The following is a 25,802-nucleotide window of genomic DNA, read 5'->3' as shown; positions in this document are numbered from 1 at the left end:
AGCAGAAGAAATTTATGAAAGAAGTTTAAAGATTTGGCAATTGAGTATGGTCTGCTAAGTACATGATTTCTCTTATGTAGGAAAGCAAGTACATAAACTTGTACCTGGAGGAAAGTATTGGAAGAAATAGAAATTGAAAATGTTCATATAAATACTTTGAATCTACAGAAGAAAGCTTCGCCAGGAACTGTTAGAATTTCAAAAATTTCAAAGACTTCAAAGAATAGATAATTAAAATTAAAATGTTTACAAAAGATTGGAAATAGGAAAAAAAGTTCTTATTTAGGAATGGATCCAGTCTGTTTAGGCTTAAGTAAAAGTTGGAACTTGTAAAGAAAATGATAAAAGAAGTCTCTTCATATTGAATTTGACATTTTACAGATAAAAATATTTCAGAACGTGAACAAGTGACTTACCAGGAATTAGAAACACATTTGTAATGTACCATTTGACTAATTTGGGCTTTTAGTTTTATAAAAGTATCTCTATTATACTTATGTTCTAGGGGAAATTTGCATGATTGATTTAGAGGCTAAAGTTATTATTTATAGTAATGGTTTGGATGGATGGTAACTTCATTTTAATGAAATATATATTATTTGAAAAGTTGTTCTAACGATGGTTGAAATAGTCAGTGGAATAGGCAAAAGGTAAAAAGGAGTCAATATTTCTACATATTGAGATGGTCATAGTAAAACTTGAAGGAATATACAAGAAAGTTTCATAAATATGAATTATTTCATAGTAGTTAAATTCTGATATATGAAGTTGTTCTTTAGAGATGATTAACCCATTTTACTTAAAGGATTTTAGAAAAGGGAAAAGAAAAAAAATATGCTATCTATTGAAACTATGAACTGTTTAATAAGAAATATGATTCTTATACTTGGCTTTAAAGGTTCTATAAATTTAGATTTCATTTCTACAGTTTAAGACTTTACTAAATGGTAAAAGTAAATTGATATAATGTCAATGTTAATTTGTTAGGCATATGAAATGAAATAGTTTTTATGATGATAATTTAAGGGTTGTTTTATGACCATGGTCTATATAATAAGGATCATATATATATCATTTCTTCTTTTGCAAAAGATTATAAATTATTTATGGTAATGGTAAGATACGATTTTGAAAACTTGATTTAATTGGATAATTTTTAAATTGAGGTTTATGAAAAACTTCTATACTATAGACAATTAAAATTACATTATAGCATGGGTTTATAGTGGGATCATTTGTCTCATAATGCATTATAAAAATTCTAATATTTTCAAATATGATAAGAGAAAGAATTGATGAAATATTGCCTGGGGGAGGGTATTGTGATTACTTATCCAATGTGTGTTCCAAGTCAATCAATTTATGTGGGGGGTGGGGGAGGGAAAAGGGAGGGGTGTTTCTTCAAAATCAGGGATGGGAGGATAGGGATTGAGGGGATTGATGAAGATCAATTTAATTTTTCATTGATTATTATATGTGTAATGGTGTCTAATCATATTAAATTTAATAAATTTAAATATCATTGGTGGATCATACATTTGGTAATAGATGGAGATTAAAATATTTTCATTGAATGTCAATGGCCTTAACCATCAAATAAAAAGGAAAAAAATGTTAGCTTTCCTAAAAAAGCAAAATGCTGATTTGTACTTTTTTCAGTTTTCATCCTTACTTTTTATTTAATATTTAATTTTTACTTTTTAGTTCACTGCATGTTTCTTTCCTGGTGTTTAGTATATCAATTTTTTATCAATTTTTATTTTGTTCTCTGTACTGTTGCCTCTCAACACATATAATTTATCCCTTTCATGTCACATTCTCTTTAAGCATGGTATAACAACACCTTTCTTTTATTTCACTTTACACTTTTTTTATATTGTCTATATCGTTTCAGTATTGCATTTTCATTTATTAGGACCCCTGACGAAGGTGTGTTGTCCGAAACACGGACCGTTTCGGGTCTCTTGGTTGGTAAAAAGGTTTTTAACTGCATTTTAACTTTGGTACAATAAATTCTTGCCTGCATCGTGTACATTGTCTGCAGTTTTTGTTTGGTTTTACAATTCTATTTGGAACATCTATGAGAATAAGAAGTCAAATTTCATCAAATAATAATAAACTCTTATTAATAATGACAGGAGTTGCCATTCAGCATATCACCAGAAATTGGAAAGATTACACCAGACTTAATTACACCTTCTGGTGGAACTCGTTGTGCCATATATATAAAATGGAAAGAATAATTGCCATACAAAAAGGGAACTATAATAATTTTAAAAAGATTTGGGGGCCATTGATAGCATATTGTAATGATTAGACACCTTTTTACATAAAAAGTATATTATAGTAATGGAAAGGGGGAGATATATAATTATACTATTGGTTTTTTCAGTATTTTTCAATATAATATACAGTGGTACCTCGGTTTACGAGTGCACCGGTTTGCGAGTGTTTTGCAAGACGAGCAAAACATTTGCAAAATCGGCGCCTCGGAAACCGAGCATGGCTCGATTTACAAGCGCCCCCCCGCGATCCGGCACCCTCCCTCGCTATCCGGCACCCTTCCCCCCGCGATTGGGCATCCCCCCGCCGTGATTTGGCACACCCCCCCGCTGCGATTGGACACCCCCCCTCCGCTGCTTACTGTCATCTGGGCACCGGCACCCGGCATGTCCTGAGCATTGGTGCCAGTGCCCGAACATCGGCCTCCTCTTCTTGCTGGGCCTTGAGCATCTGCACATGCTCAAGGCCTGCGAGTTCACGTTCTCTCCGTGAAGCAGCGGCGGGGGGGTGCCCAATCGCGTCGGGGGGAGGGGGGTGCCTGATTGTGTCGGGGGGGGGGGCGGATCGCGGGGGGAGGGTTCCGGATCGTGGGGGGGGGGGGAGGCTGCCGGATCGCAGGGGGGCCTTCGGAGGGAGCAATGCCGGTTCTTGTGGGGGGCAGATGGGGTGGGAACGTATCAAAGCGAGTTTCCATTATTTCCTATGTGGAAACTCGCTTTGATAAACGAGCATTTTGGATTACGAGCATGCTCCTGGAACGGATTATGCTCGTAATCCAAGGTACCATCCTATATAATAAAGAGCTAGCCGCGCATGCGCACTCCTTTTTGCGTGTTCTGTGCGCTGTAGGTTTGTGGCCGCAGGAGTGTGCATGCGCGAGTCTCCAGCCTTGACCGCGGCTTGAGGCGGCCGACAGGAGTGGCGGATGGCGGGAGGAGGGCTCATGGTCCTGCTGCCGCTGCCGCTCCTGTTCACAGCGGCCTGCACGTCGCCGACTCCCCCGCTCCCGCAAAAACCGCTCCTGTTCTTCCCCTCCACGATCGCATCAGAGGGAACATGCTACTGAGGTGGACAGCGGCCTGCGAGGTTCACTACAGCCGGCCGCGAACCTCAGCAGGCCGTTTTAAATAGGAATGGCAGCGGTGACAGGAACCATGGATGGAGGGAGGGGAAGAGGAAAAAGAAGGGCCATAGAGCAGGCAGGAAAGGGGGCTGCTTTGGGGGGAGGGGTGTGCTGGAGGGGAAGAGGAAAAAGAAGGGCCATGGAGCAGGCAGGAAAGGGGGCTGCTTTGGGGGGAGGGGTGTGCTGGAGGGGTAGAACTGGAGGGGAAGAGGGAAAAGAAGGGACATGGAGCAGGCAGGAAAGGGGGCTGTTTTGGTGGGAGGGTTGTGCTGAGTGCAGACAGCAATCATGGGGGGGGAGGAACAAAAGGGGGCCATGGAGCAGGTAGGCATTGCAGAACAGGGGGAGAGGGCAAGGGAGCTGCTTTGGCAAGCAAGGGGGCCAGGGAGACAGACAGACAGAAAGAAAGACGGGACAGACAGGGGACCAGGGAGAGACACAGACACAAAGAATGACAGACAGACAGCGTCCAAAGAGAGAGAGACAAATTTAAAAAACCTAGACGTACAGACATCTACTCTGGGCAGCGGAAGGAAGGCAGTACGGAGTGCTGCTGGAAGTGGCTGCTGGGAGGAGGGCTTCGAGACGCAGAAGACTGTCCCCAAAGCCCCTGCGGAGAGTTGGGCCAACCTCTCCTTCCTCACCGACGCCGAAGAAGCTGCAGGCCCCGCTCCCTCTCGCGCTCTGAGCACTCCCAATTAGCTGAAGGGTGTCGTGCCAGTGCTGCAGGTACAGGGGGATGCTTTTGTTGGAGAGGTGTGCTGGGGGGTAGATGGCTTTGCTGGGGGGGAGGGGGAAGACACAAGGGGGTCAGGGAGAGGGAAAGGGGGCTGCTTTGGGGGAAGGGGTATGTTGGGGCCAGACAGCTTTGCTCTGGGGGGGGGGAATGACACAAGGACACAGACACAAACAATGACACACAGGGGGCCAGTGAGACAGACAGAAAGGAAGACATTCAGGCAGCGTCCAAGGAGAGACAGCCAGTGTCCAAGGAGAGAAAAACAAATAAACATAGACAGACAGACAGCGGCCAAGGGGAGAGAGAGAAAGAAAGAAAGACAGACACATACATCTATTCTAGCACCCATTAATGTAACAGGCTTAAAGACTAGTTGTATATATAATTTGCTTGATTTATATTATTTCTGGAAAGGGAAGGGGGGGTGGGATTTATATTTATGTTTTATGATGATAATAGTGTTGATTTTCAAGTGATCTGTTTGATTTATTTGATATAATATTGTACACTTATTATAAGATGTAAAAATGAATAAAGATTTGGAAAAAAAAATGTGATAACTAGTGCACAAACCAGTGTGCTAATAGTGCAAAAAAAGAACTAAATAATAATAATAATACTTGTTAAAGCTGTCTCTGCCCCTTATCTAGGGGTACAGGAGCATCCAAAATCAGCCAAGCAAGCGTGGAAATAAGTTAAACAGTCTAATAGAAGTACTTAGCTTGTCTGTAGAAAAATAGATGTAGCCAGCCAAAGTTAAGCTCATCTAACAGGGCTCGATTTTGAGGATAAAACCCCCTTCCTCAGGAACCGGCTATGCTATCGCTGATAGTTCTCGAACACCCTATTGGGTGTATGTATGTGACAGCTAGAGCATTAGGGGCGAGTCCCCATTGCTAGCTAGGTGACTGAGGGCTTCCTGTTCATCTTCACAAATTTTGTGCGGTAGTTTGTTGTTCGAGCTGTCTTTCCCCCTCACTCTTTTGTTTTGGGGTTTTTGGGGAGATTTTTTCTCCTGTATTTTGTCTATATTCTTCCTTTATACTGGGTTATTTTTGATATTCTAAAGATGGATGCAAGGCAGAAAGTGAAAAAGGAGAGAAGGCACTGGAAAATAAAGTCACCACAGAACAAAGGTAGGAAAAATGATTTTATTTTCAATATAGTGATAGAAATGTGTCAGTTTTGAGAATTTATATCTGCTGTGTATACTGTGTACAGTATATGAAAAATGAATGGAAAAAATTGCATTACAATTAGTAAAGCGGTGGGATCTGGTGAACAGCTTGGGTGGATGTAGGATGGAGCTTGGGAGGTCTGTGGTCGGGGTACTCAGTTGATATTTGTTAGACTTCCCTGCTGGCACACCCTACTGGCATTTCAGGGCCTATCTGGAGGGCCTCTGCGCATGCGTGGATGACGACGTGATGATGTCATGCAAGCGTATGATATCATTATGGTGATATCCTTGCACTTGAAGGCATCATAAGCAGATCTCACCAAATACTTTCTGGTTTGGGAAAGAGTGCAAAATATGTTGTGAAATTCCTGAAGATGTTGTGCAGGAATATATTTATCAAAAGAAGTTAGTTTCCATACAAGATGTTTCGTGTAACAGGATATGTAGAATTTGTAATTAAGGACCCTGTTCGCCAACATGGATTTTGATAAAGGCAACGTCCAAACTTGTCCATAGTTCGGCCTTCACGCCCTGGTGGCGCTGAGGCATAGACTTTCGTAGCAAAGTACTTTTTAAAAGTTGATTCCACAACTAATCATTGATGCTGAAGCTGTGATTTATGAAACCCTGGAGAAGAAATGATTCTATAAATAGAATCCAGCTTTCTGGGAGCCACTGTAATAGTCAAGGGCATTTCCCAATTCTCGTGAAGAGTCTCTTTGAGTATAATGGTTATTTAAGGAGCTCTTTGGGAGGCTCATCATAATCCAAAGCCTCTAAATATTCAGCACTGAAGGCAGAGTCAGAGTTCAGCTCAACAGGTAGGTCTTTGCCTAACTGCCTAATAAATTTAGTAAAATACAGTCTTTCGGTAGGAGATCTTGTCTTTTGCAGAGATTTATGAGGAGAGGGTTCTGAGGAGGAGAGCCTCAGTTGCAGAACCAGAGAGATCAGAGTATGTTTCAGATTGTAAATTAGAGTCATAAAGAAGCTTTGGAGATGGTGTGCGTCGAGGGGCTTAACGCTTTTGACGACTCAGGTACCAATCTGAGGAAGAAGAGGAGGAAGTACAATGTGAAGCTCTCTTTTATTTTGAAATATGTAATGGAGATCAGTGTTTCCTTGACTTCGAACGCCAAGTGGAAGACGAGTGTATATGTCTCAATGATCCATGCTGACGTTCTGCTGGAGAGCTGACTGAGGTACCATGAGGCCTCTAGGCAGTAAGCTCAGACTGAGCCAGTACCGAAGGAATCAATGCTGGTGCATTAATTTTGAATATATCACCCAGCTCCCTTTGGAAAAGCTCATTGAGCTTTTCCCAGAAATAAAGCACTGGTACCTCTAGTTTATCTGCCGGTACCATAGGATGGTACGGCTTGTCTCAGAGAGTGACCTCAATGAGGATGCACATCTCGAAGGATAGACAAGCTGTAAAAGTGAGCGACGCTACTTGATCTGCATCAAGGGACTCGATGCTGATGCGACCTGCGACACTTGTTGGGAAGCTGGCGGCGCTTCTTAGCTGGCTTACCCGATGGTGCAAGAATTCCCAATGCCGATGTCGATGCTTGCTAGGTCTTATCGATATCCATGGCAGCCTTGAACAATTTCTCGTGCTGAAGTCTATGTTTTTTTAAAATCGAGCACTTCTGTAAGGTGGAACACCAGGCACAGGTCTCTACCCGGTGTTCAAGCCCAAGACACTGCAAGCACCAACTATGTGGGTCAGTGAGGGAAATAGGCCTCTGACCTCTGCAGCACTTTTTAAAACCCTTTAACAGTCTAGACCAGTGTTCTTTAACTGCCGGACCACGGACCAGTGTCGGTCTGCAGAAATTTGCTGCCGGTCCGTAGGGCTGGCACGTATATCGGGCCCGAGACAATGCTATCTTTGTGCCAGCTCCCTCTTCTTCACTGCTACAGTGCACAAAGCCACAGGCAGTGGCTCCTACGGGCGTCCTGCGCCTGAACCGGAAGCCTTCTCTCTGAGCTCTTAAATTTGTGCCAAACTGAATTTAGAAGCTTAAAAGTTATCCTTATAAACTGAGACCTGACATCCATTTGCCTAGATTTATAAATTTAGTGATTGAATTGTGTCTATTTTGAGAATTTACATGTGTCTGTATTTTGCACTGTTCAGGAAGAAATGCATTTGTTTCTATTTCTCTGGGGTTGTACTGCATGTAGAGTCTTGCATCTTAGGATTTTTTGTATATATTAGTGCTTTTAATTTTTGGTCCCATATTTGCATAGGGGTTATCTGTGCTCTGGTAGGAATGAATGTTGAGAAGCATACAGTGTGATTTGTGTAGTTTAATTTTGTGGTTAACCATTATGTATGATAATAAGATTATATTGTGTATACATATGAAATTGAATGGAAGAAATAGTGGTTACACTTAGTACTATTATGGGGGCGGGGTCTGGGGCAGAGATGGGCGGGTTCTGGCCCACAACTTAGCCCAGTGTTCTACTGGTGCCGGTCCACAAAATAATTATTTTATTTCCAGCGTCCATAGGTGTAAAAAGGTTGAAGAACACTGGTGTAGACATGGACGGGAAGACCATATCAGCAAGATTATACTCAATTGCTGAAGAGAAAACGAATCCTTGAAGGGCAAAGCCCATGAAGAAAGAGAGAGAAAATAAGTCTCTTTTTTTTTTTTAACCGATAAAAAGGTAAAAAAAAGGAAATAATAGAGAAAAATAACCTGAAAAATTACATGAAGCTGGAAGGCAAGGCAAAAAAACAGAAAAGAGTTCAGAAAACATGACTTCTTTGTTCTGCGGAAAACGAAGAACTGAGGAACCGCAAGCCTAAGTCAGGTGGGAAGGCACTCATGCATGCATGGTGTGGGCAGTCGCGAAGTTTTGAAAAACTTAAAATGGCAATACACTTTTAAAGATGTCCTTACCAGGGCTCTGTGGATGATGTCACCCACATGTGAGAATAAGCTGCCTGCTTGTCCTGGGATAAATTGCAGATTAGATTAGACTAATTCACAATCTAGCCTAGGAGCTTGCACAATGAATTATTAATTAACTGCTGGAGTCAGAGAATACTGAACATTCTATGCATACATAGTGCCTTTCTAGGGAGAATCACATGGACTATTTTGCGTTTTTGTCTCCATCTGCTGGTGGACAGACATAACCCATTTGTTCAGGGTTGGTCTGGTATGAATGTTAAGGAATGAGATATTTAGTACACTAATAAGAACAATGGCATCTTTCCGTTTCAGCAGCACCATCACCTTTCAAATATTGTCCACTGGATTACCTCCAAAGTGACTAAATGAAAAATACTTCATAAAACACAATGTGAATTTCTCTCCATGCCCTAGCTTTGGTTGTAACATCAAAGAATTTCACAGAACAAGTATGATAAGCATGTCAAAAGCTTCTACTACTACTATTTAACACTTCTGTAGTGCTGAAGGGTATACGTAGCGCTGTACATTTTGACATTAAATAGGGTCCTGTACAGGTCTGGAAAGTCTAAAAGAAAGAAAATTAGCAGGTAAGAACCTAATTTCTCCTTTTTTATCACCTTTCCAGACTGGTAAAGCTTCACTGATGGGACGTATCAAAACAGTATCCATCATGGGTGGGACCCCCGGAGGGCCACCACTAAAACACGCTCACCGGTCCCTGCTTGGAAGAGCTTACAGTCTAACTTAGACAGACAACCATGATATAGAGGTGAAGGATGCAGAACCCAAGGTGAGAAGAGTTAGGAGTTGAAAGCAGTTTCAGAGATGAGCTTTTAACTTGGACTTGAACATTACTAGAGACGGAGCCCGCCGTAAAGATTCAGTTTGTTCCAGGTATATGGCGCAGAAAAACAGAAGGGATGGAATCTGGAGTTGGCAGAGGAAGAGAAAGGCACAGATAGGAGGGACTTACCAATTAAACAGAGATAGGAGGGACTTACCAGTTAAGCAGAGTTCGCGGGGTGGAATATAGGGGGAGAGAGTGAATGCATCTTTAGGACTGTAAGCGGAGTTTAATTGTATTTGGAAATGGATGGGAAGCCAATGATGTGACTTTAGGAGAGGGGTAACATGGTATAGCAGCTCTCACGAAATTTGTGCAGCTGAATTCTGGATGGACTGAAGGGGAGAAAGATAGCAGAGCAGAAGACCTGGGAATAGTGAGTTGCAGTAATCTAATCATGAAGTTATGAAGGCATGGATAAGGGTTTTGATAGTGTGCTCAGAGAGGAAAGATCAGATTTTGGTAATATTATAGAGGAGAATTGGCAATTTTTAGCAATATGTTGTATATGGGTGCAGAAGGAGAGAGAGGAGTCAAAGATGACCCCAAGATTGTGAGCAGACAAGACAGGGAGGAAGTGTTGTCCACAGAGACAGAGACCAGGGGAGGTGGGTTTAGGCGGGAAGATGAGCAGCTCTGTTTTAGCTATATTCAGTTTTAGATGGCGGTGAGACATCCAGGCAGCAATGTCAGACAGACAGGCTGAGACTCGGGTCAGGGTTGCAATAAAAATGTCCGATGTAGATCTGGGAATCATCAGCATATAGGTGATACTGCAAAATCTTTGCCAGAAGATTTGATATTATACTAAACTTTCTCCAATTCTGATAAATTATTTTTTTGCTTAACATTTAGAACAGCATTTTCAAAGAATTGTGGTTTAATCAGGCAGAAACATGAGAAAGAACTGAAAGCTGAAATTTACCTAAGGGTGGCTCCCTCTGTCTTTATTGTATCCCCATCTTTCATGTATGTATACTTGTACTCTCCCTCTCCTATAATTTCTTCAAGATGAGGAATACGTGGAAGTTTACTTATGCGATACTTAGAATCTATTAAAAAACACAGCAAAAGGTCACATTTCAAATCACTCATGGCAAGCAACAATAATCTGAGTCTGTACCATACTTTACTGCAGCATAACACAGGGCAGGGAACTGCTCATCAGTGCTAGAGACACAGCAACATATTTTCTGGTATTGGTAAATTTAGGGAGGCCTGCAATTCCTTCATATATAAGAAAATTTTCATTCAATTTAATTAAATTCCTCCAACTTTAAGGAGAAATTAGATTCTTAGTTGCTAATTTTCTTTCTTTTAGATTTTCCAGACCGGTACAGCTTCACTGATGGGTAATACCTCATTATGACCAGCAGGTGAAGACTGAGACAAAAACTTTTGGTTGTAATACAAGGATCAGTGCTTCCCCCTAATCTGACCAGTCTGCTGAATAGCCAAGCAGAACTAATTATAACAGTAACAACACTTCGAACAGGAGTAACAATGAACATAGAACAATATTTTTGAAAGATGTAGAGAGAAGCTCCTTTAGCAACAGTCCCCACAGATCGCCAGCTACACCAGCTGAGCCAAAGCCGCTGTTCTTGCTATCTCCCCAGACCTAGAAAAATACTAGAACCTGCAGAAAAATCCCACTCTTCACGTGAAAACCATAAGAACAGACAGACAGATAGGGTGGGGTGCTGTACCAGTCTGGAAAGTCTAAAAGAAAGAAAATTGGCAGGTAAGAACATAATTTCTCATTCTTTATCACCTTTCAAGACTAGTATAGCTTCACTGATGGGACGTACCAAAGCAGTACCCATCGTGGGTGGGATCCCCGGAGGGCCACCACCAAAACACGCTTACTGAACACCGCGTCCCTATGTGCCTGAACATCCATTCGGTAATGTCGTACAAAGGAATACAGAGAAGACAAAACTGCAGCTTTACAAATATCCACTGGAGGCATAAGCGAAGATGCAGCCCATGAAGCTGCCTGATCCTGAGTGGAATGAGCCCTGAGAAATTCCGGAACAGATTTCTTGTGTAGAAGATAAGTGAAAGCGATAGTCTCCTTGATCCAGCATGCAGAAGCGCCATCTCCCTTACCAGCACCCACTAAGAGGTCAAAAAGATGATCCAACTTCTGGAAGGCCTGGGTCCACTGACCATAAGAGCGAAGGACCCGACAGACATCCAACTTGAGCAACTGCCTCTGCTCCAAAGAGCCCACCCAACAACCTAAAACTGGTAGGATCACAGACTGATTGATATGAAAAGGCAAAAACACCTTCGGCAGAAAGGAAGGAACAGGTCGCAGCACAACACATGCCGTAGAAAACTCCCGGAAGGGAGGCCTACAAGAGAAAGCCTGCAGCTCAGAAACGCATCTCGCAGAAGTCATAGCCACCAAAAAGACCACTGTAAGAGTAAGATCCCTCAAAGAACAGGAACCCAGGGGCTCAAAGGGAGGGCGCGTAAGCATGGACAGGACCAGATTGAGATCCCAAGCCAGAACAGAAGGCTGCACTGGAGGTCACATCCAGAATAGATGTTAAGCGCCTACCCTGCAGCAACCCGTGAAAAATGAACACTGGTATTTTCACTTATTTTGGTTAAAGTAACATGTGAGGTATCTGATGATGGTGTGCAGGCAGAGGTGTGCTTACCTTTCCCTTGTTGTGTAAAGCGCTGGAGAATTTCTCCCTTCGCTGACCTCTCACGCTGAGGATACCCCGCTTCACTAATATTTTTGTAACATTATTTAATGAATTCTAAGTTTATGTTGATTTACACAGGTCTATCTATCATTGGGTTATCACTCTCAGAACTCTTTGACTTGTTCTGCCTTTTAGTCTGTGTATTTCTTTAATAACATAGTAACACAGTAGATGACGGCAGATAAAAGACATTAACTATTTTTTCTCCGGCCCTCCAAGTACCCTATTTTTTCTGTGGTCCTCACAGTTAAAGTTTAACATCTTTCCTTTCTCAGAACTGAAATATTTCAATTACTATATTGAAAATAAAATCAGTTTCCCTACCTTTGTTGTCTGGTGACTTTATTTTTCTGTGCTTTTAACTGTTTCCGGGGCGTTCTTGTCCATTGACTGTTTTTTTCTCCGTCTTCACTTTCTGCCTTACATCCATCTTTGTTAGAAAAACATACAGGGACTCATATGTGAATACTAGTCAGTAAATTGAATGAAATAATAAATAGGAGACTGACTATGTAGATACTATGTACCAGTGGGAAGAAAGCAAATGACTCCTAAAAACGCTCAGAGAAGTGAAACTCTGAAGGGGAGGTGGATACCTTCCCTTGGGGCAAGAGTTTACCGTCCAGTCATTGCATTTTACTTTACAGAACTTCACTTTCTAGCCACTGGTAAAATTGTGAACAGTTTAAATAATTTATAAATTGACAAAAAATTGTTCAAAAAATTATACAAAAAGACTCTTGCTCATTGGAAACTATACACTTATCTGTGCAAGCTTTTTAAAGTTTGTGGTTGTACAGGCTCTTAGGGGTCTCAACGCGGCCCCGTTTCGAATATTCTGCTTCAGGAGACCCGATGCTACACACTGTGACACCTCTGTTGTAACCACATTATTCCAAGAGATGATCGTTTTTCAACTTCAAAACCTCCAAACTCTTCAAGCTTCGCTAGGTCTTTCTTTATGTTATTCACACTATCCGGCATGTCTACTGTATTGCAGACTTTGATATCATCCATAAAGAGGCAAATCTTACCTGACAACCCTTCAGCAATATCATTTATAAAAATGTTAAAAAGAACAGGCCCAAGACCAGAACCTTGAGGCACACCACTGGTAACATCCCTTTCCTCAGAATGATCTCCAATGATCACTAACCTCTGTCGCCTTCCATTCAACCAGTTCTTGTCCCAGCCCATCACTTTGGTACCCATCCCAAGGGCACTCAATTTATTTATTAGATGTCTGTATGGAACACTGTCAAAGGCGTTGCTAAAATCTAAGTACACCACATCTAGTGCACATCCTCTATCCAATTCTCTGGTCATCCAGTCAAAGAAATTGATCAGATTTGTCTGACAAGACCTATCTTTAGTGAATCCATGTCGCCTCTGGTCCTGTAATCCACAGGATTCCAGAAACTTGACCATTCTCTGTTTTAAAAGTGTTTCCATTAATTTGCTTACCACAGAAGTCAGACTTACCGGCCTGTAATTCCCTACTTCTTCCTTACTTCCACTTTTGGTTGAGAGAGACCACATACAGTTCTCAGGTACCACTCCCGACTCTAGAGACTCATTGAAAAAGTCAGTCAGTGGAGCTACCAGAACTTCCCTAAGTTCCTTTAGCACTATAGGATGTACACCATCCGGCCCCATCGCTTTGTCTACCTTTATTTTAGCTAGCTTCTCACGAACAAAACTCTCTGAAAATTGATCAGGATCCTCCATCCCTATTCATGTTTGTCTTCTGTGGTCCCACTCCCTGTGCTTCAGCCATGAACATAGAACAGAAATATTTGTTAAGCAATTCGGCCTTTTCTTTATCAGTTTCTACATATTCCTCCCCTTCACCTTTGACGATCCGCATACCATGGGCACCTGGGCTTGTCCAGGGTCACCAGGATCACGCTGTCGAGGTGCAGAGCAATGTGAAGACGAACTCTGCTCACCATCGGCCACAGAGGAAACACATAAAGGAGGACTGCCATCGGCCAAGGCCATATCAGAGCAACCAGCCCCTCAGCCTGAGCATCCCTGCGCCGACTGAAGAACCGGGACACTTTGGTGTTAACATTCGTAATTATCAGGTCCATGACAGGCCGACCCCAAGTCTGCAGAACCAACTCAAAGGCTGTGGGATCTAGACACCACTCTCTGGGATCTAGCAAGTGACGACTGAAGCAGTCCGCCTGAACATTCTCCACTCCTGCTATGTGGGAAGCCGAGATGTCCCGAAGATGAGACTCTGCCCAGGCCATGAGCAGAGCAGCATCCTGCACCACCAGACAACTCCTGGTTTTCCCCCGATGATTGACATAGGCCACTTCTGTGGCATTTTCCAAGAGGACCCGGACTTGCCAATCAACAGGGTCTGGAACACTATCAACGCCAGACAGATGGCTCTAGTCTCCAGAACATTGATCGACCAAGACGCCTCCTCTGCAGACCAGCTTCCCTGAGCACAGCGACCAAGACATTGAGCTCCCCAGCTGAGGAGACTGGTATTTGTAAGAAGCACTGTCCACTGGGACTGAACCAGATTCACTCCTTGCACCAGGGGAGAAGACTGCAGACACCAACGGAGACTGTGACGATCCAACCCCCGAAAAGGAATGGGAGAGTCCAAACGTGCACCTGGGGTGACCATCTCTGAAGAAGAACTTACTGAAGCAGACGCAAGTGAGCCCGAGCCCCTCTCACCACGTCCTGGGAAGCTGCCATCGACCTCAGGACCAGGAGAAAATCCTGCCCCCAAGGACATCAGGAACCCATCAGAAGGCAAATCTGCGACTGTAACTTGCACTCGGGCCTCTGGGAAGAAGACCCTCCCCAAGGAGGTGTCGAAAAGAACACCAAGGTATTCCAGGCACTGAGATGGAGCCAACTGGCTCGTGGACATGTTGACTACCCATCCCAGCGACTGCAGGAACTGCATCACCTGAGCCATAACCCGTGAGCTCTCCTGAAAAGACTTTGCTCGGATCAACCAGTTGTCCAGCTAGGGGAGAACCAGAATGCCCTCCTTGTGCAAAGCCGCCGCTATGACCACCATAATCTTGGTGAACGCCCGCAGAGCCATGGCCAGACCAAAAGAAGTGCACAAAATTTATAGTGCCGTCCCAAGATCGCAAAGCGAAGGAACCGCTGATGAAAGGCCTGAATCGGAATATGCAAGTACGCCTCCGTCAGATCGAAATAAGCCAGGAATTCCCCTGGCTAAACCACCAGAATGGCAAATCTCAGGGTCTCAATATGAAAAAAGCGTAACTCGGAGAGCCCTGTTGACCCCCTTCAGATCCAGGATGGGCAGAAAAGTCCCCTCTGTCTTGGGCACCACGAAGTAAAAGGAATACCTGCTGGTGCAACACTCCTGAGGGGGCACTGGAACTACCGCTTTGAGATCTAGCAATCTTTGAAGCATCTGGTGAAAAACCCACTTCTTCCATGCTGCATGACAAGGAGAAGCAAGAAAATGACCTGGCAATGAGGAGGCAAACTCCACAGCATAACCGTCCCAAATCACCTCCAGGACCCACTGATCCGTTGTGATTGCTGCCCACATCAGGTAAAAATCTCGCAACTGGGCACCCATCAGAACCATGGGAGGTGCTGACAAGGAGTCATTGGGTGGGATGGGCAGCGGGGGAACCTGCGGAGGGATCACGTTCTCCCCTGATGGACCCCACGAAAGGACTGCATGCGCTGAAAGAGATGGCCCCGGAAAGCCAGAAAAGAAATGGCCTATCAACCAGGGCGGTATCTGTGGAAATCACGCAAAACACCCCCGAGTAACTCCACCTCTAACAGGCGCGGAGGCATGGTCCTCAGGAAGATGAGGCACCTTAGAATCCATTAAGGTCTGAACCAACTTGTCCAAATTCTCACCAAACAAGAAAGACCCCCGAAAGGGAAATTTTGTCATCTGAGCCCTTGAGGCCGCATCCGCTGACCAAGCCTGCCACCAGAGAGATAAGAAACATCCATCTCAATTTTGGTACTTACATCTCCACTAAGGACCAGGCATCAGATTCACGGTCAAGGACACGCTCGGCCCACCGAAAACAAGCCCAAGCGACCAGACCGCCACACATCGCTGCTTGGACCGCAAGGGCAGAGACATCAAAGTTCTGTTTAAGAAGGGACTCCAACTTATGCTCCTTAGAGTCCCTCAAAGCCACCCTCAATAGGCACTGTATGCCGCTTCGCTATGGCCGAAACTTCAGCGTCCACCACCGGTGACTTCAAGGTATTCCTATCCCACTCTAGGATGGAATACAGGTGGGCCATAGAACGCACAAAATGAAAGGGTGCCCCAGGCACTGTCCACTGCACAAGCACAATATCTCAAATATGCTGATGCATAGGTAAAGAGCGGGATGCTGAGTAGATTCCCCAGAAGGAAGGGGTTTACGATACGTGGGGGCTCCTTCTCATCTTCCCCAAAACGCAACACTGAGGAGAATAAGCTCCTAGAGCTCTTCCTGCTGAAAGATGTGCACCACCGACACATCCTTGCCAGCTGGTGGAACCGAAAAACCTCCGCTAGCAGCATCTGGCCCCCCAAGAGGATCCTAGAGGTCTCCCAAAAGGTCCAGGTCCTCATCAAGAGAAAACTGCTCCCCAGAGAAAAAAAATTATCGTCCCAAGAGACCCTCGGCCGCTTCGACGAGAGGGGGAGATGGGGATGACACTGGTGCTGAGGGAACCCTCTCCCAGGGCGGAAGCAGGAGCTCCGGCCGCTTGAATATAAGCCTTGCACAAGGCTAAAATCATGGGAAAAAATCCCTAATGACCAAATGGGTCTCACTGCCAAAGGAGAGGTCCCAGAAGAAATCTTCCCCTGTTTCTCCAATACAGTGGAGAGGTCACCTGAGGCTGCAGACAAAATGGAGGCACTTCCCGCCAAAATCAGAGCAAGCCCGCCCAAAAAATTGCCCCCGAGGCCTGTAGCGGCTGAGAAGCCTGAATCACCCCAGCCGCTGAAGCAGGCAGCAGCTGAGAGGGAGTCCCCAACAGCTTCGGCGATAAGGGAAACCTTGTGTCTAGAGCACAATGAGCACTTTTTCCCTTTAAAAGTGCTCATTGTGCAATCCGCGATCTAGCTAAGGGAAAAAGTGCCGGTTAGCAATAAAACAGCAATATAATATACTGAAGGCTCCCTTCACACCTGCACTTGCCTTAAGATTTTTTTTTTTCCTGTCAGAACAAACTGTCTAAACCACAGTTCTTCAACCGCCGGTCCACGGACTGGTGCCGGTCCGCAGAAAATTCCTGCCGGTCTGCGCAGGACCATCGAGATGGACGCTGTTAAATTTCCTGCCCCGGTGGTGTTCGCAGAAATCTTCTGTTCTTCCCAGCCTCGCGCGATCAAGACAGGCTGCCGACGTCAGCCGTTCCCTCTGTGAGTCTCGCCTATGCGGAAACAGGAAGTTGAAACAAAATAGGCGTGACTCAGAGAGGAAAGATCCTGATATCGTCAGCTTGTCTTGATCGCTGCCCCTGCCAAGTCGCAGAAGAGGGCCGCGGGGAAAGTGCAGGCAGAGAGGAGATGGTCAGCGTGCGCAGGGAGGTCAGCGTGTCGATTGGGGCCATCAGCAGCATTTGTGCTGACAGTCTGCCCACGTGCAGGATGTGGCGGGTAGTGGCCTCCGGCTCGTCTTGGGCGGCAGGGCCTGCGGTGCAAAGCTGTTTTTTCTGGCTTGTGGGGGGGGCGCGAATGTGCAGGGCACAGCAGGAGTAAGATCATGGGGAGCCTTCAACAGTGGCTGTCTCCTCTCCTAGAAGCTCTGTACTTACCAGGGCAGTGATTCACTTTGGCAACTTCCCCTTTCCTCAGAGGTGGCAACGGACCCAAGGCTGCCTAAGTAAATCACTGCTGCAGGCAAGTACTGAGAACTGCTGGAAGGAGAGGAAGCCACTGTTGGAGGCTGGGAAGCTGCTGGATAAAGGGAGAGCTGCTACTGGACCTGGAGGGAGGTAGAAGGAGAGATGCTACTGGGAGGGGAGGAGGGAAAGGGATAGGAAGAGAGTTAATGTTGGATAGGGGGAAGGAGGGAAGGGAGAAGGGAAAAAGGAAAGAAACAGGTGGCAGGGAGATTACAGGAGGGGAAGGGGGTCAGGGTGGAATGGAGAGATCAGATGAGGGAAAGGGGAGAGACAAAGGAATGAGAAAGTAGAGAGAGATTGATGCTGGAAAGGGGGTCAGCAGAGAAATGAGAGAGGGATAAAGACGCTAGATCTGGTGTAGGAGAGATAAAAATGAAGAAAGCAGTGAAGCTGGAATTAATGATGTAAAAAGGAGAGAGGAGGCACAGGCTGGATGGAAAGGGGAGAGGGGCATAGAAAGAAGTCAGATACATATGGAAGGGGGAGAGGCCAGACAGTGGATGGAACGGGCAGACGCTGGAAGGAAGAGTGGAAAGAAGATGAAAGCAGAGACCACAAAAGGTAGAAAAAAATAATTTTATTTCTATTTTGTCATTAGAATATATCCGATTTGAAATATATATCCTGCTAGAGACATAACTGGGGACTGCAAAGCCTAACACTATTCCTATCATGTGTGACTGCAGTATTCTGTTAGCATGATATTTCTGTGTAGCATTCTGTAATAATTTGGCTTGTTCAGTTTTCTTGATAGTAGAGGGGATATATGTGAAGGGGAGGGGAGACAGGGGTTTTGTTGGTCCTTGCTCTAAATATTTATATTTATAAAATGACAATTGTACAGAATATTGTTTCTTTTTATACTTTAATAAAATACGTTCAATATAAAATCATAACTGAGGCTTGTGCAGATGGGATCAGATGGTTTGTGGGGACCGAGCTTGTGGAGACGGGGCGAAAATGTGTTTTTTTATTTCGGTCTTAGTAGTTTGCCAGTCCACAAAATAATTCTTTTATTTCTGCCGGTCCACGGGTGTAAAAAGGTTGAAGAACACTGGTCTAAACCATATGCCTTGCCAGTATTGGTGGCAAGGCTTACAGCTGAGGCACCTCTAGAAAAAATATGGGAAGGTGGAGGAAGAGGGGAGGAGGGACTCAACTCGTGACCCATCGAGTGCGACACCCCCAAGGTCGGGCGGACCCCCAAACAGGGTCCCCTCAAACTCTGTCCGGCATCAGAAAGGGACAAGAAGGCCACTATGCAAATTCCAACAGGCCTACACTAACTCAGGGAAGCCAGCAATATCTTACCACCTGCTGAGAAAGAAGACTGGTCAAATTAGGGGGAAGCACTGATACTTGTATTACAACCAAAAGTTTTTGTCACAGTCTCCACCTGCTGGTCATATTGAGGTATTACCCATCAATGAAGCTGTACAGGTCTGGAAAGGTGATAAAGAATTTCCTTTTAGACTCCTATTTCCTGTGTCAGTTTTGACTCACATGGTGAAGCCACATCAAGTTAATTAAAAGATACATATTACACTTTCAAAAAGTTTATTTTGAATTATATTACTTCTTCTAAACATTTAGACTGTTAACTCTATCAGAGAAATTATTAACCTTTTCCTATCGTAATAAATTTTACGTTACGCTGATTCCAATCGTAATTATTTTAGAAAAGTTTTGTATTATTCACCGTTATCATTTACGGCTATTGTAAACACAATGGCCCAATAGATGGGACAAATGATAGGTAGAAGGTGTACTGTATGTCCCATGCCATGGGACATACGATGGCAACGACATTTTTTTGGAATGTCCCGTCATCCGGGACACATGATAGGAAAAGGTTAAGGATATTTTGGTACATTTAAACTAGAGAATGACACAGGGACAAATTTATCCCCATCCCCACGGGATCTATCTTCATATCCATCCCGTTTCTGTGAGTTCTGTCCCTGTCCCATCCCTGCAAGCTCTATCCTCATCTGCACAAGCCTCAAACACTTTAAAATCATAAGTGTTCAAGGCTTCTGCAGATGAGGACAGAGCTTCAAGTTTCAAGTTTATTAAAATTTGATTGATCGCTTTACATAAAATTCTAAGCGATTTACAATTAAAATAAGGGGGATACAAGTAATCATATAAAACATGACGAGAGACAAAGACTTCAATTACGGACTGGAACATAGGGAAAAGGGAGAACTACAATTTATATAGTAAACAAACATATAAGGGCAGAACGAGAGGAGAGGGAAGAAAGTATAAAGTGAAAAGAGCAGAATAACGTTAAACATTGCGGAGGCATGTCCAAGTTAGAATTCAAAAGCGTCTTTAAAAAGAAAGCATTTAAGAGATGTGGCAAGAATAGGGACAGAACTCGTGAGGATGGAGATAGATCCCACAGGGACAGGGACAAATCTGACCCTGTGTTATTCTCTAATTTAAACTCATAATTAGATAATCTATGTGCAAGAAAAAGGTGAAATTTGGGACTTACCTGATTATTTCCTTTCCTTGAGTCCTGCCAGAACAGGTCAGACAAATGGGTTGCGTCCCCTTGTCAGCAGATAAATCCAGAGAAAACAGCCCAGAGCTAATTTTACTGCTGTCAGCTTTTCAATATCTTATATCAAAACTAAGACAACCTGATACAAATGTTATGCCATCTAAAGCCAAACCTGATAAATCAAAAACAGTTTCATAGTCACTAATCCAATACTGTAATTAGAAAATTCCATACAGTAAGGAGGGTATGAACCATCATACCCTTACTCTTTGTAGCTTTCTGAATTTGTCTGATTGAGAGCACTTCCACAACCATGGATATGCTTTGGATTGTCTGGAAGAACTCAAGGAAGAGAATTAAGGAAGGTAAAATTTGGACTTGCCTATGATTGTCAATGCTAAATCTACTCAGGTGTGTGGAAGGAACCCAAACTCCAACCAGAATGAGTGAAAGGAAGCCAAGGTAGGTGTAGAAGTCCTAAAGGCCAACATGTAGATTCTCCAGATGCTGAGGTATTTACAGAAGGGGTGCAACTGAGGTAAGGACACAGCCCTACCGGAAGGGAAGGGTCCTAAGGCTCTTATTGGCCTGGAAGCCTGGCAGGCCTCTCCCCAGATGCATCCAGGCCAATCAGAGCCTTAGGACTCTTCCCGATGCATCCGGGGAGGGGCCTGAGGCTCTGATTTGCCTAAGTTGTTTAAGGTCCCTCCCACTAATAACCCTGTGCAACAAATTTTAACTTTTTTTCTTGGGCAAGAAAAAAATGAGGTTTACCTCCTGTGTATGAAAATAGCCTCAGTTTTCTCCTATCACGTATAGTTTTAGAGCAAATCGCAAATATTTATAGCATGAAAAGTCATAATGTAACGCATTGCACTGATTTAAGAGTTCCTATAAATATTATTTTCTATAATCGTTTTGCTGTTGAAGTGCATTGATAAACGAGATTAGGAGCATCTATAATTAATGTCCAACAATAGTCAGCCAGCATTGATTAGTTTCACCTGCCCTGATATCATTTTTCCATTGTAGCAATGTCCTGGTGAAACCTTTCCCCGTGATCATCACTAACACTACCAAGATTATTGAGGAAAAAAATCCAGATGAGACTGGAGAAAATGAATTTTTAGTGACATGTTGCATTTGAGATCACAGAATGCTTTAAGCATCACCTCCACCATTTGGACATAATCTGGTGCCTTCCTATTCCCCAGAAAATTGTTTATTACATTCTTCAATGCTATCCATGCACTTTTTTAACTTTAGCTTAAAAATCTAATTTGAGGCAAACTGTTTTAATATTTCAGGAATTGTTATAACATTTACTCAAGCATTAGAAAATATAGCAAAACTGTTTATTTTTGCATTATAATGCTCTTTTGCCAAAAATCTGAGGGTTATACCTATAAATTAAGGTAAGTTTTGAATTCATTGACCCCAAATCACCATAGAACACCCACTGCAATTCATGTCCCCAAACCTCTGATGCACAGTGAAATGCTAAGCTCTATGGCAGTGTTTCTCAACTCAGTCCTGGAGTACCCCCTTGCCAGTCAGGTTTTACAAGATATCCACAATAAATATGCATAAACTTGATTTGCATACACTGCCTCCATTATATGCAAATTCCTTTAATGCATATTCATTGTGGATATCCTGGAAACCTGACTCCAAGACTGAGTTGAGAAACACTGCTCTATGGCACTGATCTCCACAAATTTTTAGCAGGTGCAGGGTTGTCAAAAAATTTTGTGTGGGAGCCAAAATCAATGTTGGACAAAGCAGACAGCACTCAGGATGGATGGAGACATCCCTCAATGACACAACGGTCCTGAGGTGTTCTCCCTCTGATATGACTGACCTGGCTGCTCAGGTCCATTCAGAGTAATCTGAGTAACTAAAGTCTTCCCTCCCATACATTTTCTCTTTCCCTAAGCCCATCAGCCCTCATACATTCTCTATTCCTTTTCACCAGTGCCTCTCTTGACCACACTCTTCTTTAACTACATCCCAGTCTCCATCCCCATCCCCATCTCAAACCCACTAGTCAGCTTTCACCATCCTGACTCCATTTCCATCACCTTCAGGCTGGCACGTCCCCATTTTTTTAATCCTACTATATTTGCTGGCACTGTCACCTCTATTACAGCTATTCTGTTTTTTTCTAGCACCATATGATTCTCAGCAAGTCTGAACTGCTTAATGCCCAATCTCCCACATTGCTCTCAGTCTTATGAGAATAGTTAAGGAGTTTAGGCAATGAGTGGCTCAGATTTTCAGAGAGCTGAATGGTGCAGACAGAAAACATAACTGATCTAGAAAGACTTGGGGGAGGGAGACTCAGGGGGGGCCACAGTTAGGCTGAATGGGAAATGCTACTAGCACCCAGGCCTTACAGTTAAGAACACTGCTCTGGGCAACAGCTGCCTGAGCTACTTTGTACCTCATATATATATAACACACCAGACTCTGACCAAGCAGACCTGGGTTTAACATTGGCCAGAATATTGTTTATAATACCTTTAACCAGCATAGGAAATATCCCAAGAAACAGAGAGGCCAGAGTTCAAATCTCACTTACACCTCTTTGGCTTTGAGCAAGTCACTTAACCTTCCATTGCCTCAGATATAAACTTTGATTGCAAGCCCTCTGAAAACAAGAAAATATGTAAGTACCTGGATGCAATTCATCTTGAACCACTGGAAAGGTGCCAGATATACGCCAAATAAAAATACATCATGGGCTCCTTCTCCAAATAGGTCCCTTTAAAGCAGTGGTTTCAAACTTGCGGCCCACTAGGTAATATTTTGAGGCCCTCGGTATGTTACCATTGTTCTGGAACGTTGCCCGCCTCACTGCTGTAACCTCACGCAAGCACTTTCCTGCATCTGTACGTGATTGTGAGGTGGAGTGGCGAGGACAATCGGGCACAGGAAAGCACTTGCGTGAGGTTACAGCTGTGAGGCGGGCAATGTTCCAGAACGTAAGGTAATCATTGGAGGCAGTGCAGCTTGTGTGTTTGTTCATAATCTCATGAACTCTTGCAAAATTCAGCATCTCTCCTGGCAGTGACTGCTTGATGTAAGATGGTGGTTTTGGTCAGTGCTGGAGGAGGTGAGAGCTGAAGGTGGTTGCGGACGCGACTACTAGACACTTAGGCCCAGATTCTCTAAAAGTGCGTCCCGATTTTAGGCAGCTGTAGGCGTCCTACAGCTGTCTAATCAGCCAATCGGGATGCACGTTTTTTTTTTAAAAAAATGCTCCCCAGGCAGGCCGCCTATATTGAAGGCGAGGTCCGCAAGACACCTAGGCCCTGATTCTGTATAGGACGCCCGGGAGAGGCGTCCTATTCAGAATCGGCCTAAACTAAACCCCGATTCTGTAACCGGCGTCCATGTTACAGACGCGGGTTAGAGAATCGGGTTAGATTAGACACGGCCCGCTACACTTATCGCGGCAAGGGATCTCTCTGCCGCTATAAGTATAGCGGGCCGTGGCCCCTGACCGATCACTGGCAGGAGGGTGCCCAAGCCCTCCTGCCCGAAGACGCACCCCCCCGACACTACCGACCGCCCCCCCCGACACTACCGATCTCCCCCCCCCGACAATATCGGTCGCTGGCAGGAGGGTGCCCACTCCCTCCTGCCCGAAGACGCACCCCCCCCGGCGCTAACAACCCCCACTCCACCAAACCTGTTCTTACAGATGGGTCTTGCACGTCGAGCAAGCAGGCACGCCTCGTCGAAATGAGGCGGGCCCGCCCCTTCCCGCCGAAGCCTAAGGTCTGATTGGCCCAGGCTCTAGAAGCCTGGACCATTCAGGCCTTAGGAATAGCGGGTCCGCCCATCCCTACTAAGTCTAAGGTCTGATGGGCGGACCCGCTATTCCTAAGGCCTGATTGGTCCAGGCTTCTAGAGCCTGGGCCAATCAGACCTTAGGCTTCGGCGGGATGGGCCAGGAAGGGGGGGCCCGCCTCATTTCGACGAGGCGTGCCTGCTTCTCGACGTGCAAGACCCTTCTGTAAGAACAGGTTTGGTGGAGTGGGGATTGTTAGCGCCGGGGGGGGGGGGAGATGCGTCTTCGGGCAGGAGGGATTGGGCACCCTCCTGCCAGCGACCGATATTGTCGGGGGGGGGGGATCGGTAATGTCGGGGGGGGGGCGGTCGGTAGTGTCGGGGGGGGGGGGGGTGCGTCTTCGGGCAGGAGGGTTTGGGCACCCTCCACCAGTGATCGGTCAGGGGCCACGGCCCGCTATACTTATAGCGGCAGAGAGATCCCTTGCCGCGATAAGTATAGCGGCCGCGTTTACTTACAATGTAGACCAGCATTTTGCTGGCCTACATTTTTAAGCTTCTCATCTACTAGGGAGACGCGTAGGGCCGCCTAGGTTCAGCCTAAGGCCCGCCTAAGGCCCTTAGACGAGCTTAGGCATCTGGCGGGTCTCCCTAGGCTCCCGGAGGCGCCTTCAGGCCTGCCTGGGGAGCATTTTTTTAAAAAAAACAAAAAAAAAACGTGCATCCCGATTGGCTGATTAGACAGCTGTAGGACGCCTACAGCTGCTTAAAATCGGGACGCACTTTTAGAGAATCTGGGCCTTAAGGCACAAGTTTTCCAGGCACAAGTCAGTTATTGATTTTCCCCTCTACAAAAAAGCCTAGAGGACTACACCAAAATCTTGTCTCTTGCAGTTGATACTTTAGATTAGAATCTAAATCACAATTTTGCATGAGGTAAATAAAACTCTTCATAGTTTATAAATCTTTTCTTAATTGCTTCTGATAATTTCAGCTATACACAGCTGAAAGCAGTGCAACATGCAGAAAGTGAAGTTTAGATAGTTTTTCACTTTCTGCATGTTGCACTGCTTTCAGCTATGTATAGCTGAAATTATCAGAAGCAATTAAGGAAAGATTTATAAACTATAACGAGTTTTACCTCATGCAAAATTGTCATTTCTTTAATAAGACATTAACTATTTTTTCTGCGGCCCTCCAAGTGCCTATAAATCCAAAATGTGGCCCTGCAAAGGGTTTGAGTTTGAGACCACTGGTTTAAAGGGACTTAAGTGGTTTCAAAATCTCAGAACATTTCTTTGGATAATTTTTCTGTTTGTCGAATGACTGGGTATCATAAGATGTAAAGAATTTCTTTTCCTCCATGGGCAATATAGCAACTCAAATTCTTCTACTCAAAAGAGACTATAACTAGATAAAAAGAAATAAACCATAGCCTACCATTTCCAATGCTTTTGCATATATCTAAAATGCCACCGGTGTGATCAATGTGCCAATGTGTCACTATAATTTCTTGAATGGTGGTGTTGAAGTCAGTTAAAGCTCTTTTTAAACAACTGATATATTCTGGTACAGCTGGCTCGCCTGTATCAATCAGAATTCTTCTGCATAAAGAACAAAAGAACAAATATTTCAGAAGAGTATCTGGATGAGCTAAGAACACTACTAAATGGGGAGCTGCCTCCAAACTCCATTCAGAACATTTAATCTTGCAGTCCAAACTTGTATGGGCTATAGAAAAGCAGCAATTCAAAAATATGTTTCTTGCATATATTTTGTGG

At 44.4% G+C, this 25,802-nt stretch overlaps 1 protein-coding gene across 1 annotated transcript in view; it reads right to left on the bottom strand.

Moving 5' to 3' along the window:
* LACTB2 (lactamase beta 2) overlaps window positions 1–25,802 on the bottom strand; it is a 67,002-nt gene that overhangs the window by 25,863 nt on the left and 15,337 nt on the right. The window contains exons 2-3 of the mRNA XM_033934827.1: window positions 25,462–25,625; window positions 10,031–10,157 (exon numbers count right to left, since the gene is read on the bottom strand). Of these exons, the coding sequence (XP_033790718.1) occupies window positions 10,031–10,157; window positions 25,462–25,625 (291 nt within the window). The remainder of the gene's footprint in view (window positions 1–10,030; window positions 10,158–25,461; window positions 25,626–25,802) is intronic.

Source organism: Geotrypetes seraphini, chromosome 2 (assembly GCF_902459505.1).
Source record: "Geotrypetes seraphini chromosome 2, aGeoSer1.1, whole genome shotgun sequence".
NCBI classification, from domain to species: Eukaryota; Metazoa; Chordata; class Amphibia; order Gymnophiona; family Dermophiidae; genus Geotrypetes; species Geotrypetes seraphini.
The sequence above is the reverse complement of the archived record's forward strand: the minus strand, read 5'-3'. Positions and strand labels throughout refer to the sequence as shown.